Source organism: Gopherus flavomarginatus, chromosome 4, assembly GCF_025201925.1.
Source record: "Gopherus flavomarginatus isolate rGopFla2 chromosome 4, rGopFla2.mat.asm, whole genome shotgun sequence".
In the NCBI taxonomy this organism is placed as follows: Eukaryota; Metazoa; Chordata; order Testudines; family Testudinidae; genus Gopherus; species Gopherus flavomarginatus.
In genome coordinates, this window is record NC_066620.1 from 2,692,364 (window position 1) to 2,706,736 (window position 14,373).

Here is a 14,373-nt window from a genome sequence, read left to right on the forward strand (position 1 = left end):
ACCTAACCAAGCTGTACGCAGCGCTCGGTGGAACCTTCAGCGACCGGAGAACCCTGCCCATCATGGTAGTAAGTGGCTGCACCAAAGCACTGGCTGTGCCACTGTATCGAGTGTAGAGCTAGCAAAGACTTTGTGAACAAGGGGATGGTATAATGCAGTCGGAGGGAAAGGCGTTGTAGGGGAGAGAAGGTGTGGTTCCTGTTCGCTGTCGCTGTCTCAGCAATGCGAATGTAGTGCAGCCCTACGCTCCAGGAATAGAGAAGAAAAGTTGTTCCCCGCCCTGGCACGTCTTCTGTTTCTGTCCCCTTAGAACTGCTTTCCACAGCGATGATTCAGAGCATGTCGTCAGCTACACGGCAAAGAAGTCCTACAGCCGGAGAGCCGTCGAACTGACGTGTAAGCTCTGATTGAGTCCTTTGTAAGGGCTGTTGTGGAGAGGTCGGTGGACTATGTGGGGATTTGGGCAGATGGCTGACTGTGAAACATGAACCCAGGGAAGGAACCTGGGTGTATGCGTATGCACCCAAACGAGGCATTGATTAACATCCAGGGGCCTGAGCCTGGCCCCGCTGGAGCCTCCTTGTGCTGGTCCAACCCACAAAATAGTCACAAAAATGGTGCATTTTTGGCTCCCTGGGGATTCTCCTGCCCCCTTGAGGCTCCCCCACTCCAGCATGCACTGGGGCTGGGCCAGGCCCACACGGAGGGGTTGAGTGCCTTCACATGCCATGGGCCTCAATGGGAGCTGGTGGCTGGTATGTTGGGGGGCAGCTTGTCCCTGGAGTGCTGTGGAGAGAGCAATTCTACCCTCGACCACGGGCACCAGGACAAGATTTAGCCCTGAAGGTGCCTCTGATGTTTTGTCCAACTGTGGCAACCGTCCCGGGTTTGCAGCACCCAGAGCACGTGCTGAGCTCCGCAGCTCACCCAAGGGCCTCTCTTGCAGTGGCCAGCCTGGGTGTCAGGGAGGAGCTGCAGCAGAAACTCCAGGACGTTGTGATTGACAGGGATTCCCTCGCCCTGGGGAAGATTCTGGGAGAGGGTGAGTGGTGCTGAATGTCCGGAGCGCTGTGGGCGGTTGGGGAGGGTTTGGACGCAGTGCTGAATCTACATAGCGTTAGCTGACACCATTGCCTCTGCCCATGTGCAGGTTTCCCTGCATCCTCCCAAGACCCAGTGCCTGGTAGGGAGGCAGTGTGACCAAGAGGAGAAGGCACTGGGCTGAGACTCACAAGACCTGGGTTGTCTTCTTGACTCTGCCGCTGACTTTGGGCAAATCCCTTTAGTGCTCCGTGCCTCAGTTTCCCCTCCCACCCTTGTCTAAGTTGTAGGCTCTTTGGAGCAGGGACAGCCTTTCACTGTGTGTCTATTCGGCACCTAACACAAAGGGCCCGGATCTCTAGGACTGTTGTAGTAGACGGACGAACGTTGAGGGCCAGTGTGTGCTCAGAAGCATTGCTGCCACTGGCCAGCTCGGGAAAGGGGGAAGCAGAATGCCTGCCCCAGGCCCTCACTGCACAGGCAGCCAGACTGCTACTACATAGATAGCACATTGCCCTGCCGGGGAAGCATGGCCCCATCTCTTCCCCATCCCCACTGGGATGTTGTGTGGGCTGTAGCTGTGCACAGGGGTGTGAAAAGCTCCGTTCCCTCCCCTTGCCAAGCCCCTTGTTATTACCCAGCCCAGCTCTGCCCCAGCCGAGGCCCTGCCACCATCCCCAGCTGTGACGTCCTTTACTCTGCTGGGCTGGCAAGCGGCATGCTGCCTGTGTGTGCGGAGCAGAGCTGCAGTCTGACTGGTGCTTAGCCTGTACGTGCTCCATCCCAGTGTGTGATTCCATCATCCCCCTGGGCTGGGGACAGTGTTCGCAGCAGCTGTGGTGTATCCGGCCCAATGCACTGTCTTTCCTCTGTGTGTGGTATGAGCCATGCACAGCATGGGCCAGATGTGCTCTGCCAGCATCCCTGCTTTGGGTCTGTGTGTGTGGCTGGGTGGTGCCAGGGGCCTGTGCACAAAGGAGACTGTTCCTTCTCTCCCGTGGAACAGGAGAGTTCGGGTCGGTGATGGACGGGCATCTCAGCCAGCCCAACGGCACCGTGCAGAAAGTCGCCGTGAAAACCATGAAGCGTAAGTAGTGGTGACAGCTGTGAAATCTAGCACTGTTTGCTATTGTCACAAGCTTTGCCCAGCTCGCCCAAGGGTAGGGACTAGAGGGCCTGGCACTGCGGGTGAACGCCAGCCCAGCCCAGCCCAGGGCCATGCAGCTGTTAATGTGGTTTGTTCTAGAAACTGCGTTGTCAGGCACGGGATTGTCAGCCATAGCTAAGCAATAGCTGCTTGGATACAGGGCATGTTATGGGGATCAGTGAATAACTAGGATAAGGAGCATCTCCAGGAAAGGGCCCCTGGGGTCAGTGTCAGACAATGGAGCCGAGCTATGGTAAGACCTGGGGGAGATGTTTGCAGTGCAGCGTCACCGTGTGTGTCCTGCCTTTCTAGAGAACAATGCCCCATAGCCAGGTCAGCCAGTCAGATTGCTGGAAAGCACCCTCAGCGCTCAGCCCTGAAATCCTGAAAAATGAAAACGAAGGAGGAGGGCCTGTTTTTCTCTCCAGGGGCAAGGAGCTGCTGGATGGGAACGGGGTTTCTTCATACTCTATTGAGTGGAGAATTTGCTCCCTGTTCTCCAGATTTCATCTAGTTACTATTGATTGTCTGCATTACTGTGACGTCCCCCGTTTCTCTCTCTTGTTTGCTGCGTCAGACAGTTCATCAGAGTGCTTTAGCCCCCAGGTGCTTTGCTTTTCTGCAGAATTTCAGGTTAGTGTTTGCTTCCCACCCTAGGGAAATGTCAAAACCCACCTCTTGCTTGAACTGCTGCGCTTGCAGAATCTGCCATGGAAGTGGAGCTGTGGCCATCTCTTGAAGCATTTCTGGTGTGTGTTGTGAGCAAGAACGCTGGGAAATGTCATTGTACGTGCTGCATGGTGCTGCTTCTCTTCCCAGGTTTCCTCCCCAGAGCCAACCCCTGGGCTCACATGTCTGTTATAGGTAAATTGTCCCTCCACACAGCTCCCCACGTCAACAAAGGGGAGAGCAAACTGCCAGCATTTTTATAAGCAGTGCCATAAACTAACAGGGCCCGGGCTGTGTGCCATGAGATTTACAGTAGATGTCGCACACAGCCCTGGGAGAGCACCCCCTGCTGGACACTCACCAGGCTGCTGCGTTTGGGTCCCGCACTCCAGACCTTTGTGGAGTCGAACTCTTCAGGGACTCATGCCACTTGAAGCTAGAGTTTGCAAAGGTTTCTAAACACACATACTCTTTGCTTACATAGCACAGAAGATAGACAGATCCAGACAGACCCTATAAACAGTTGCGTGACTCTGTTTCCCACCACCCTGGAGCGCTGTCTGGCTTAGGTCAGTCTGCTAGGGGGTGGGGTTGCCTCCAAGGCACAGAAAAACTGCCAGTCTGTGGGAAGGGGGAGGCAGAAAGTTCCTCTATTCCACCCAGCCCTGGGGAGGGGCTTGGCTCATGGAAAGTCACAGAAGAGTTGAAGAGATTCAAGGGCGGGGCTAGGGCGCTGCTTCCCGATTAGCTGGTGTCTGCTCCAGCATGCTGCATGCATTCAAAGCAGGACCAGGGTGCCGAAAGGACTCTTGGGCGGCCGCGGTGCACGTTGAGTTGTGACATGCGTGGCCCCAGAGTTACCGGATTGCTGCACACGTCGCCACCCATGTACGTAGCCAGAAATACCTGGCAGCTGCAAAAAACCTGGCAAACAATGTCTTTGGACCGGCAACCGACAGAGCGGTAGAAAAACCATCCAGGCGGCAACCCCATCAGGGAGTCCAGGATTCTCCTCTTGGTTATGGAGTTTCGCTCCCTCTACTATGCGGCCAGCTTTCTTCTTCCTCGACTGGTCCTGTAGTTAAATCAAGACCACCACACACCCTCCCACTATGAAAGCATGCCCCCTCCCCTGCACACCTTCCCTGTGTGTCTCTGAGTCCGCTGAGTTTCCCAGTTCCTCAGCCTGGGTGTTTTGAAAAGGCTGCCCCAACACTGGGTTTCTTTCTTCTGCTGTTTTGGAGATTTTCCACTCTCTTGATTTTCGCTTCCTGCAGACAACTGGGAGAAAAGCAGCTTCTCCCAGCCTTCAACCATTTGTCTGGGTCAACATGCCCTTAATGACGGACTCAGGTGGGGGAGGGAATACATTTACTGGACCACCTTCGGCTGGGGAGGAAGACAAGCTTTCAAGCTACACAGAGCTCTTCTTCAGCTTGTCTTCTGACCCGAAGAGCTGTGTGTAAGCTTGAAGGCTTGCCTCCTTCACCAGCAGAAGCTGGTCCTGTAAAAGGTTTTACGTCCCCTGCCATTTCTCTCTGTTGTACGTGGACAGCTTCCCCAAGTGGCCGGAGTAGACCAGGGAGACAGAATGTGGATCAGCATCGCACAGCAGCAGGGTTGGAAAAACCAGGCAGAGTTTAGAAGAGAAAATGTCTGCCTGGGCTCACTCTGCAGCACCTGCAGATAAACCAAGCACCCCCCAGGCACCCCAGGCAGGAGTTGTACCCAGGCCTAGAGCGATGCTACAGGTGATCCAGGAAGTGTAATAGACAAGGTGCCCAGAGGTCACACAGACCTTCATATCTGGGCCTGGGCACGGATCTCTTCTGCTGAAGATCAGGGTAGCCAAAGCACTGCTGCACTCAGCTGGTGCACTGAGACAGCGGCACGCTGCATTAGCACAGCCTACACTGTGTGATCTGTGGGAAGCAGGCAGTGCACGTACCCACCCAACCATGTGAGCGCTGGGCGCGATATTCCCTGCTTGCTTCTGAACCAAAGTACCCCTGTCCTCTTCCATCAGCCTCCCGCTGCTCTGACTGCTACCCAGGAATAAAATGAAAGCCATGCAAAGCCCATGCTCACTGCAGCAGACATCCAGATGCAGGCCTGCTACCCATCTCTTGCTTTCAGTCTGGTAATATCTTTCCTTTCTCCCTCCTCCTAGGTGGGGGCTTTTCTAACAACTACCCAGAGTAGGAAGTCCTGGCAATAAGACCCATCACAACAGAAATGATTTAGGGAGTTGAATCTTTTTTGTTGTACGTGATCTCCCTTTTCTGGTGTTTTCAGTGGAGGACTTTTCCCAGCGAGAGATCGAAGAGTTCCTCAGCGAAGCAGCGTGCATGAAGGACTTTGATCACCCAAACGTCATCAGACTCCTAGGTACGTGGACAGCCCCCGGAGGGAGGTCACTTTTCCATCACTAGGGAATTTTGCCATTAGCAAAAACATAGGGCAATGCTCCTCTCCAATCCGCATTGCCCATCTGTTTCCAATAGTTGGTTCTCCCGACATGCCCAGGTTTCTGACTAGTGCATGTTACATTTGACAGCGTGTCTACATTCCTGCAGAACACAGCAGTCCAGGTCAGAGGACGATTGCCTGTAGGGAAAGAACCGGAGTCGGGGCCTGGTGGTGGCAGCTAGGGAGCAGTTCTGGGTTGGTGCTGTGTATTGCACCTTTACCTTTCCAGGCCTCTGCTCTCGGCAGCAGCCACTCTGCAGCTCAGGGCCTGTGCTGTGTGGGGTAACGCTGGGTTCGCATACGGAAACCTGGCTTGTGCTCTTTCCATCAGACTGACCATCAGTGACCGCGGCTTGCATCTGGGTATGCCCCGCACAGGGACACCAGGGTAGTGGAGCTGGGATCTGCCAGCCCAGCTTTGCCAGAGCCCCCGCACACATCCTGTCCGACGTTCCCCTGTGCCCAGTGACGGGGACAGGCAGAAGTGGGTATTGAAGAGCCAGCTACATTAGCTGTATGGGATTCTCAGATTCCCCAGCCAAGGGCAAGCCCCAGCTTTCTCACCGAGCCCTCCTAGGACTCAGCCCCAGGATGGGCGTCAGTCTATGCAATGGCCTGGCCTGGTGCGCGACACTCATCTTCCATTCGTTCCAGGTGTGTGCATAGAACTCAGCTCCCGGCAGGTCCCGAAGCCCATGGTGGTTCTCCCGTTCATGAAATATGGCGACCTGCACAGCTTCCTGCTGCGCTCACGGTTTGAAACAGGCACCCGGGTAAGGAACTCAGCCGCTGCAAAGCACTGGCACGCTTAGCCGACAAGGGTGGTAGGAGGAGCTGCCGCCAGGTTGTATTCGGCATTTAATTATCAACCCAGAGCCAGATCTTCCGGTTCCACAAAAAAGCTCTGGCTTTATTTTTCTGAAACATAAAAAGAAGATGGTCCTTCCTGTCTCTGAAAAACAACAGGGAAGAAATCCCACCCCCGCTGAAATCAGCGGGAGTTTTACCATTCACTTCATAGGGGCCAGAACTTCATCCTGGAGAGAGAAACAGCAAAGTGCTTTTACTGTCCCTTCATACGGCTGAGAAACTGAAGCATGCAGCAACTGAGTGACTTGGCCAATGGAATGTCTGAGCTTTTCATGGTTTATGAAAAATAAAATCAAGCTGCGCTTCTCCATAAGAAACCCCACAAAGGGAGGGGGGATAACGAACATCCACCGTTAATGCAACACGGTTGCATTGGCTCTTAGCTCTTCAGCCTCTGGGCCGCCCTCTGCACTACTCACAACACTACCAAATAGAAGAGGAGTGTTTTGCGGTCATGCTGCCTGAGTGGGAATGCCTGCTCCAGGCCCTCCGTGTCTGGCTCCCTGAGAACCAGCTCGTGAGGTGCTGTCATGGTGGAAAGCTCAGAGATGTGTCTGTTTCTGAAAAAGGAAGTTCCTGTCTAAATCTTTATCTCTAAAATCCATTAGATGCTGACGAACCAATGAGAGAAATGCCTTCGAGAGAAGGGAACTGACGCCCCAAGTGTCACTGAAGGCTATTTTGATGATAAGATTAGTCTAAGCGCATAAGAATGCAAAAAATAGTCTGTGGGGTGGTTGTGAGGTTGTCCCATCCCCTCAGCGGGAAGGCCCTGATCCTGCCCCACTGCAGTCAGTGGGAGCTTTGCATTGGGCTTCAATGAATGTACCTTCAAGCCCCGTATGAGGGAAAGCACGAGAGATCCACCTCCCAAAGCTTTGTTAATGCCGCGTTCAGCGCACAGACACCCCTGGTCTCTGGGGTCACATTGCAGGCTTGGGGACGGTAGTTTGGCTTTTGTTCAACAGAAAGCCAGCAGCGGCATTTCGTTTTGCTGTAGTAGTGATTGTGGTAGCCTGGTAGATAATGCTTCCCATTGTTCCTAAGCTACCATGCCTGGCACAGATTATTTCCGTATGCTCCTAACTAAATAGATCCTGTTGTTTTGGTGAGTTAACCCTCTGTGGAGCACCAGTAAGGTGCCACACAATGCTGAGAACCTTCCAGCTGCAAGCAAGTGGAGTTGCTTGTGCTGTTCCTATTGGACAGTGTGGAAATTTGTTTCATTTACTCCTTGTATCTTACAAAGAAGAGCTCTGACACTAAACTGATACGATTTACCAGGCCGCCCTGAACAATGAAGTATTTCAGCGCTCCCACCGCAAACAGGTCTGCCTGGGCTGTGAACCACGGGAAAGCTCGCTGGTAGCTTGGCGTGTAATTATGCACTGATCAAAGAGAGCCTTGTCCGACTGGCTGCTCTGTAGAAATGGAAAATGTGTTTTCTCGTTTCCCTGGGGCCCTGGCCTGTGAGTGTCTCTGCTGAGGTTTTCAAGTGGCTTTAACTCCTGTTGGGCTACATGGGAGCTGCTGAGGTCCACGTGCAGCAGTGTTTGTCCCAAATGTTCCAGCCTTCACATGCTTCCTGTATGTTCGAACCTCCTCCCTCTCTTCCCAGCCCGTGCCACTGCAGACCTTGCTGAAATTCATGGTCGATATTGCGCTCGGAATGGAGTACCTCAGCACTCGGCAATTTCTGCATCGAGATTTAGCTGCTCGAAACTGCATGTGAGTTTGGTTTCTCTGTTTCATTACAGATAGCCTGTGTAGCGTCTTCGTGCTGTTTCTGATGCACTCACGTTAGAAACAAACCTTTCGCTTTCCTATCAAATCTCCTCTGTCTTGAGAAACAGCCATGTGAGAACGGCTTATGTTTTAACTCAGAACGTGGTTTGTCAGACTTTCTCTTTCGCTCGGTTTTCACAGGAACGGTGGTAGGCGAAAGGAAGTCCTGTGGTCTGTTCTGTGCAGGAGGTCAGACTCGGTGATCACAGAGGTCCTATCTGGCCTTAACATCTGTGATGGAGGGTAGAGGGTAGGAATAAGACTTTTGTCAGCTGTTCACTTTAAATCTTGGCACGTTTACCTTAGTAAGAAATAACGGGGGGGCGAGGGGCGCTCGAGGGCCCTGATCCTGAAAGTGTGAGTAACTTTACACCTGTGAGCAAGTAAACGTAGTCTCGTTCGGCATTCCCATTAACATTTTCTTGTCAACACTGACAGGTTACGGGATGACATGACTGTGTGTGTGGCGGACTTTGGCTTGTCGAAGAAGATCTACAGCGGCGATTATTACCGTCAGGGGCGCATTGCTAAAATGCCTGTCAAGTGGATTGCAGTCGAGAGCCTGGCTGATCGGGTGTACACGACCAAGAGCGACGTGGTACGTACACCAGGTGCAGGGTCCCCCACCCTAAAGTCAGAACTCCAGTCCATGGTGGAAGTGTGTAATACAGCCAGTCTTTGGAAACCTTGAGCACAGCGGGTATTTGTGGGTATTCGTTAGCCCTCTGATTTTCATGTTTGGATTGTTCTAATCAGCCTGTGTTGGTTTTTGAATGTCGCCTGCATTAGCTTTATTTGGTTTTGTATCCTGAAAATGGAAAAGCCAAATAAATGAAAGCATGAGTGTTTGCGAGTAAACACAGCCACACTGATGAGTGGTGCACTGATCTCTCTTTGCTTGTAAAGGCTCCTGAAATAGGTGTATTGAGTGAGCCACTGAGCTGTTGTAGGACATGGCATGTTATTTCCAGCTTGGGAACATATTCACGCTATGCATATAATTATCCACATTACGCAAGATCCCCATGGGCTTTAGGAAATGACCTTTCCCAGTGAAACGACTCATTCAGGCCTTCTGGAAATGTCACCCTAATAGGCTTTCCCTTTGTTCTGTGTAGTGGGCGTTCGGGGTTACCATGTGGGAGATAGCCACTCGAGGGATGACTCCATACCCAGGAGTGCAGAACCATGAAATCTATGACTACCTCCTTCACGGTCACAGGCTGAAACAGCCAGAGGACTGCTTGGATGAGCTGTGAGTATTCATGTTGATTCCTGGGTTTTGTACATTCAGACATGTGGACTCACTTTAGTCACAGGAATATGTTTGTACTTGTCAGTCTCAGCTGTTTCAATAACACACAGACTGTCAGCGTTTACCCTCGCTAAGCTGCAGAGTCCTCGCTGCGTGTCGTTTGTCACTCTCTTCCCATGTTTTTGCGGCTCACTTTAGCTAAATGGACACAGCAGCTAACAGCTGTCGTAGATGTGTGGCTTAGTTTTCAAATGTGAACTTGGCTGAAACTTGGGGAATAAAAAGCTCTGGCTGACAGCTTATTGACAAAAATTACTTCCATCCGTTTCTCCTTTACAGAACGGCAAAAGAAACATTTGGGGCCAGATTTTCAGCCATTGTAAATTGAGGTAGAGCCACTGATTTCAGTGGACTTGCACTGATTCACACCAGCTAAAGGCCAGAGCCTGTTGACTCCAGTGCTGCTGCACGGATTCACAGCAGCTGAGGATCCAGCCCTCTGTTCTTAGGGTTTCTGATGATTTTGGCGTCAACCTCAGACAAAAATGTTTAAAAATTGCAAGCCATGAGCCTTTAATTGCACCTGGGTTTAGTGAACAGTGGCTGTAGAGGGACACGAGGAATGTATTCTAAATGAATGTAGAGTTAATCGGCATCTCCAGTCAGTCTATAACTTCATTCTTTTACAATTTTGCTTCGGCTTGGGGGTGTTCTGGCTGCTAAGTACCCCAGGCTGGAGTTGGCAAGAACTTTGTAAAGCCCGGTCTGGGGATGTGCACTTGGAGTCTGGCTCTTGGGAGCTGGGCTGCTGCCAGCTGTAGGGCTTCCCTCAGGTTCCGGAAGGAGCTGCCCCTGGAGGGATCTTCAGGGAGTGTTGGGTGATATTGTTCATGTGCAAAATCCTCTTGCTTTAAAAGGAAATGTGGATCATAAGGGGCCAGCTCTGCTCTGTGCACAACTCCGCTGAGGCCCAAAGAGATGTTCAGCATGGGCCCTTCTGTCCTTAACGTCTGTAAATCTGTGGCAAAGAAACATTACAATGTGGCTGAGATCTGACGGCGTTTTAAATGTCTGGGTAGCTCACAGAGGGTTTGTATTAAACATTGGCTGAACTACAGGAGTCTCTGAGGAATTCTTATGTGCAGTAACCGCTCAAAATGTTTAAAACCCCCCAGGCCAAGGGGAAGCCATGTCAATAAACAGGCCTCTGGAAGTTACATAATACCAGTCCCTAAAAGGACTCACTCAAAGCTACTAGCCAAAAACCCCAACCTCGGTAAACAGGTATTCCCTTGGCAAAGGTCTCTCCTGCTCTTTCCCCTTCTCTGTGCTGCTGCAGATTATTTTTTTCCACCGATTGGTAGAGAAAACAAGTCCATCTGTGAACTGTGCCTGGCACACAACCAGGGCCTGTTCTCACGCTCTGGGTCTGGGTGCACAGGCTTGTTTGGATTTAGTAAATCGGACCGTTTCCCCACCGCTTTCAGTGCAGTTGTAACAATTGTTTGACATAGAAAGTGAGAGTGCTGCCAGGTTATTACATCATGGCATGAATTCAAGCCCCGAAGTCGTGGTTTTGTGGATATGCCATTTTAAATGCCCTTCCCTGAAGCGAGTCAGGAATAAACCATTGATTTGGTTCAACCTCTTAGATGGCGAAGGAGGGTGCATGTCCAAGGATTAATGGTTTTAATGTGTCAGTGTTAATTTCCAATTATACCCTCCAGCGTATGCAGAAGGAACCTGCTGCACTGTTTCTCATCAGGAGCAGATCCGGCAAAGTGCTGCGTGCCCTCGACTCCCAAAGACCAGTTTGCCTGTAGCTTGGCCTGGATCGCCACATTCTCACTTGTAGCATTCAGCAGCACCATTTTTAGTATTGTATTTGGGGCACTGAGGTCAGTAAGCGTCAAGTCTTGAAAGGTACAATATCTTCCACTGTTGTTTGCAGCCTTGCTGCAGTCATGTCGGTCCCAGGATATGAGAGAGGTGAGGTGGGTTAGGGTTACCTCACCCAGCAGATTTTAAAAGAAACGAACATCAACTAATGATACAGAAATCCATGTAATTGGGCTCCTGAGTGCAGTTGTCTATAAAATGGAGAGAGAGAGAAGGTTGGTGAGGTGATATCTTTTACTGGACCAACGTTTGCTGAGGTACAGGCTTCTGAGCTACGCAGAGGTCATCTTCAGGTCTGGGGAAGGCAAGGGAGTGATTGAGCTAAATACCGACGGGGGCAGATTGTTAAGCAGAAGGGGTAACGCACAGCGGCCGCAGTCATTTGAAAGGAAGTGGGCAGTAGGGGGTTAGATTGTTGTGCCTGAAGGGTTTGAGCTGGACAGCGTTGGCAGTGTTGTAGCTGTGTTGGGCCCGGGAAATGAGAGAGGCTGTATCTCAAAAGCTTGTCTCTTTCACCAACCTCGCCCACATTGTGTCTCTCAAATTTAGAGGCAGCCTGGAAAGTTTTTTTTTTTTTTAAAGGAAACTTTAGGTCGTTTGCAGCTGACCACTGAGAGAAACGAGGGTTGATTAACACACTCTCCACATTCGAGTTTATACCAAAAGAGTGAAGATAAATCTGCGGCGCATCAGATGACCATAAAGCAGCAGAAAAAGCTGAGCTCTGCTTCTAGGAACAGAGGCATATCTGTGCTTTCAAAAAGACCCCGCTCTAAGGTCCTGCCATAAGGCACTAGCCAGCAGTGTGCCGTCATTGCTAATGTCCCAGGTTCAGATCCCTCTGCCAGCTCAAAGGGATCAGTTTCGGTTGCACCCCAGTGCAGGAGTTATCTTTGTTTTACAGAAGGGGAAAACTGAGCTATAGAAGGGTTACAAGTCACCGGCTCAAGGCCACCCAGTGAGTTTGTGTCAGAGCTGGGATTAGAACTTTGCAATTCCTGGCTCCCAGGGTTGGGCTTAGTCTCCTAGACTATTCTGCTTTTCCTGCCGCTGTCAACTTCTGTGACTGACTGTACTCAAGTGGCCAGTCAATGATTTCTCTGTGATCCCTGGGTGAGCAACAGAGCTCATAGCAATAGCGAATGCAACAACAGCAGCCTTTCGTTTCCAGCCCGGAGTCAACTTTTGTTGGTCATTGTAGATGGTGGCATCTGAAAGTCTACCTTGGCCAGTCACTCTGACGTAGAAGAGTTTGTCTAGATTCCTCCTCAAAACACTTTACTCAGAGGACATTCCCATCCCCCTCAGGCAACAAACACTCTGCTGCCCCGGGACTTGAAGCGAAGGTACAGAATGAGAAGAGAGGAACTCAGATTGCAGGAGAAAGATCTATTTTTAGATGTTGGGCAGGTGCTGGGCAGAGCCCCCTAGTTGAGGTTTGCTGTTAAATCATGGAATCAGCCTCTGCTGACATGTGAAGAACGCAGCGTCTCTTCCCCCAAGTGACACTATTTGCTGTCAGAATAGTGATGGAATATTCTGAGAATTTACAAGTAAAATAGAGTTAAAATTAATATCCAGAGGAAAGGGCTGTATCATCTTGATTCAGATCCTTTTTGTCCTGTATGAGCTCAGCTGAGGCATTTTGTAGCTATACTCCAAAGTTGGTGACTCTGGAGCACACCTTGTCTCTCTCATATTCTGGGACCATGACAATACTGCATAGGCATATAGCAGTCATTTTGGAAGATAAATGGTTAGGAGGAATGGTCATTTTTCTCATTAGTCTTCATAACTGAAAGCCTCTCCTTCAGTAGAGCCAGAAGGCTAAAAGGATGTTCTCTTTCACGCACGGCTGTCCTGTGTGTCGTTCAGCACTGTGTAGTGAACAGTGCAGCTTTCTGAAGATCTCTTCTGTTTCCTTGTGCTTTCAGGTACGAAGTGATGTACTCCTGCTGGAGAGCAGACCCGCATGAGCGACCTGCATTCCCAGAGCTAAAGCTCCACCTGGAGAAGCTGTTGGAAAGTTTGCCCAAAGTGAGTGGGTCTGAAGACGTCATTTATATCAACACAAGCTTGCCAGAGAAGAGTGAGGAGCTTACGGAAGAGTCTGAATTTCCTCAGACAGACATGGCTTTCAATCGCAGTTACGTAACTGTGTCTTCTTCCCCCAAGCCAGACACCACGGTTGTCACCGCAGAGGTCCATGAAAGCGATCAGCGGGAGGAAAGGTATATTTTAAAGGGGGAGACAGATGAACAGACTGCAAGCTCCCTGACTCTGGAACAGGGGCATGCGCCTCTTCTGCAGGGCACCATCACCCGGAACGGGGCCACATGGGGTCCAGCCAGCATGCTGCTGGGCAGCTCGTTAGCAGATGAACTGCTGTATGCAGATGACTGTTCTGAGGACTCCGAAGTTCTGCTGTGAAACGAGAACTGGAAAACTGAGCTCTTGGAGCGCCAGAAGTTTGCAGTGAATGTTTCACTTGGCGTATTTGTGTCTTACGGAAATAGCATTACAAGGTGACTGGGCCATTCCAGCTGTCTAGCGAGTGGCCAAGGCAACACAAGCTATCTGAATTTGTACAAAGTGATGTCTCTAGCCATTGACACCAGAGAGTTGGCGGGATTATATTTTAATAAATCACAGCCTATGGGGGGCTATTTTATTTCTTCTTCCATTACTGTCTTGGAATTGGAGTCTTTCCCCCCACTGCGGCCGTTCCCTACATTAGAGCTCAGTGTTAAAAACCTCGTGTTCATGCTTTTCTCTTTTCTATTAAATGACGTAACTGATCGTTCAGTCTTGGGATGTTTCTGCTGTTTAAAAACTGCATGAACTGTCCCCCCCCAGGCTAACAGTGTCACAGCCGTAATTACACTGTCCCCTTATACACAATCAGTCCTGCCTATGGCATAGAGCTGTAGAACTGAGCTCAGAATTTGGTATTTGGAAGGTGACTGGTGACAGGGGTGTATTAACAGGTTACAGCCCTGGTGACGCTGTACGGTGCCGGATCAGCTCACTCATGTGCCCCCTCGTCTCTTGCATAAGCACCAGACGATGCAGGGGCTGCTCCCGTGTTCTGTTTCCCTTGTAGGAGACAGGCCATCATGACGGATGTGACCTGCACTGTCTGAAGAGCTTTTGCGGAGAGCTCATCCCCTGCTTGCAGGTTACTACAGATTCCTAGGAGCCTCCCAAGTACCATGTTCAGTCCCTTCCTGGTGCTCAT

General features: G+C 50.9%; 1 protein-coding gene across 1 annotated transcript in view; it reads left to right on the top strand.

Annotated features, from left to right (window-relative positions):
• The window catches only part of MERTK (MER proto-oncogene, tyrosine kinase), a 57,093-nt gene extending 43,159 nt beyond the window's left edge, over positions 1-13,934 (top strand). The window contains exons 10-18 of the mRNA XM_050951196.1: positions 311-396; positions 947-1,042; positions 2,048-2,128; positions 5,153-5,245; positions 5,981-6,099; positions 7,815-7,924; positions 8,420-8,579; positions 9,100-9,236; positions 13,070-13,934. Of these exons, the coding sequence (XP_050807153.1) occupies positions 311-396; positions 947-1,042; positions 2,048-2,128; positions 5,153-5,245; positions 5,981-6,099; positions 7,815-7,924; positions 8,420-8,579; positions 9,100-9,236; positions 13,070-13,565 (1,378 nt within the window). The 3' untranslated portion in view covers positions 13,566-13,934. The remainder of the gene's footprint in view (positions 1-310; positions 397-946; positions 1,043-2,047; positions 2,129-5,152; positions 5,246-5,980; positions 6,100-7,814; positions 7,925-8,419; positions 8,580-9,099; positions 9,237-13,069) is intronic.
• Positions 13,935-14,373: the final 439 nt, after the last annotated feature.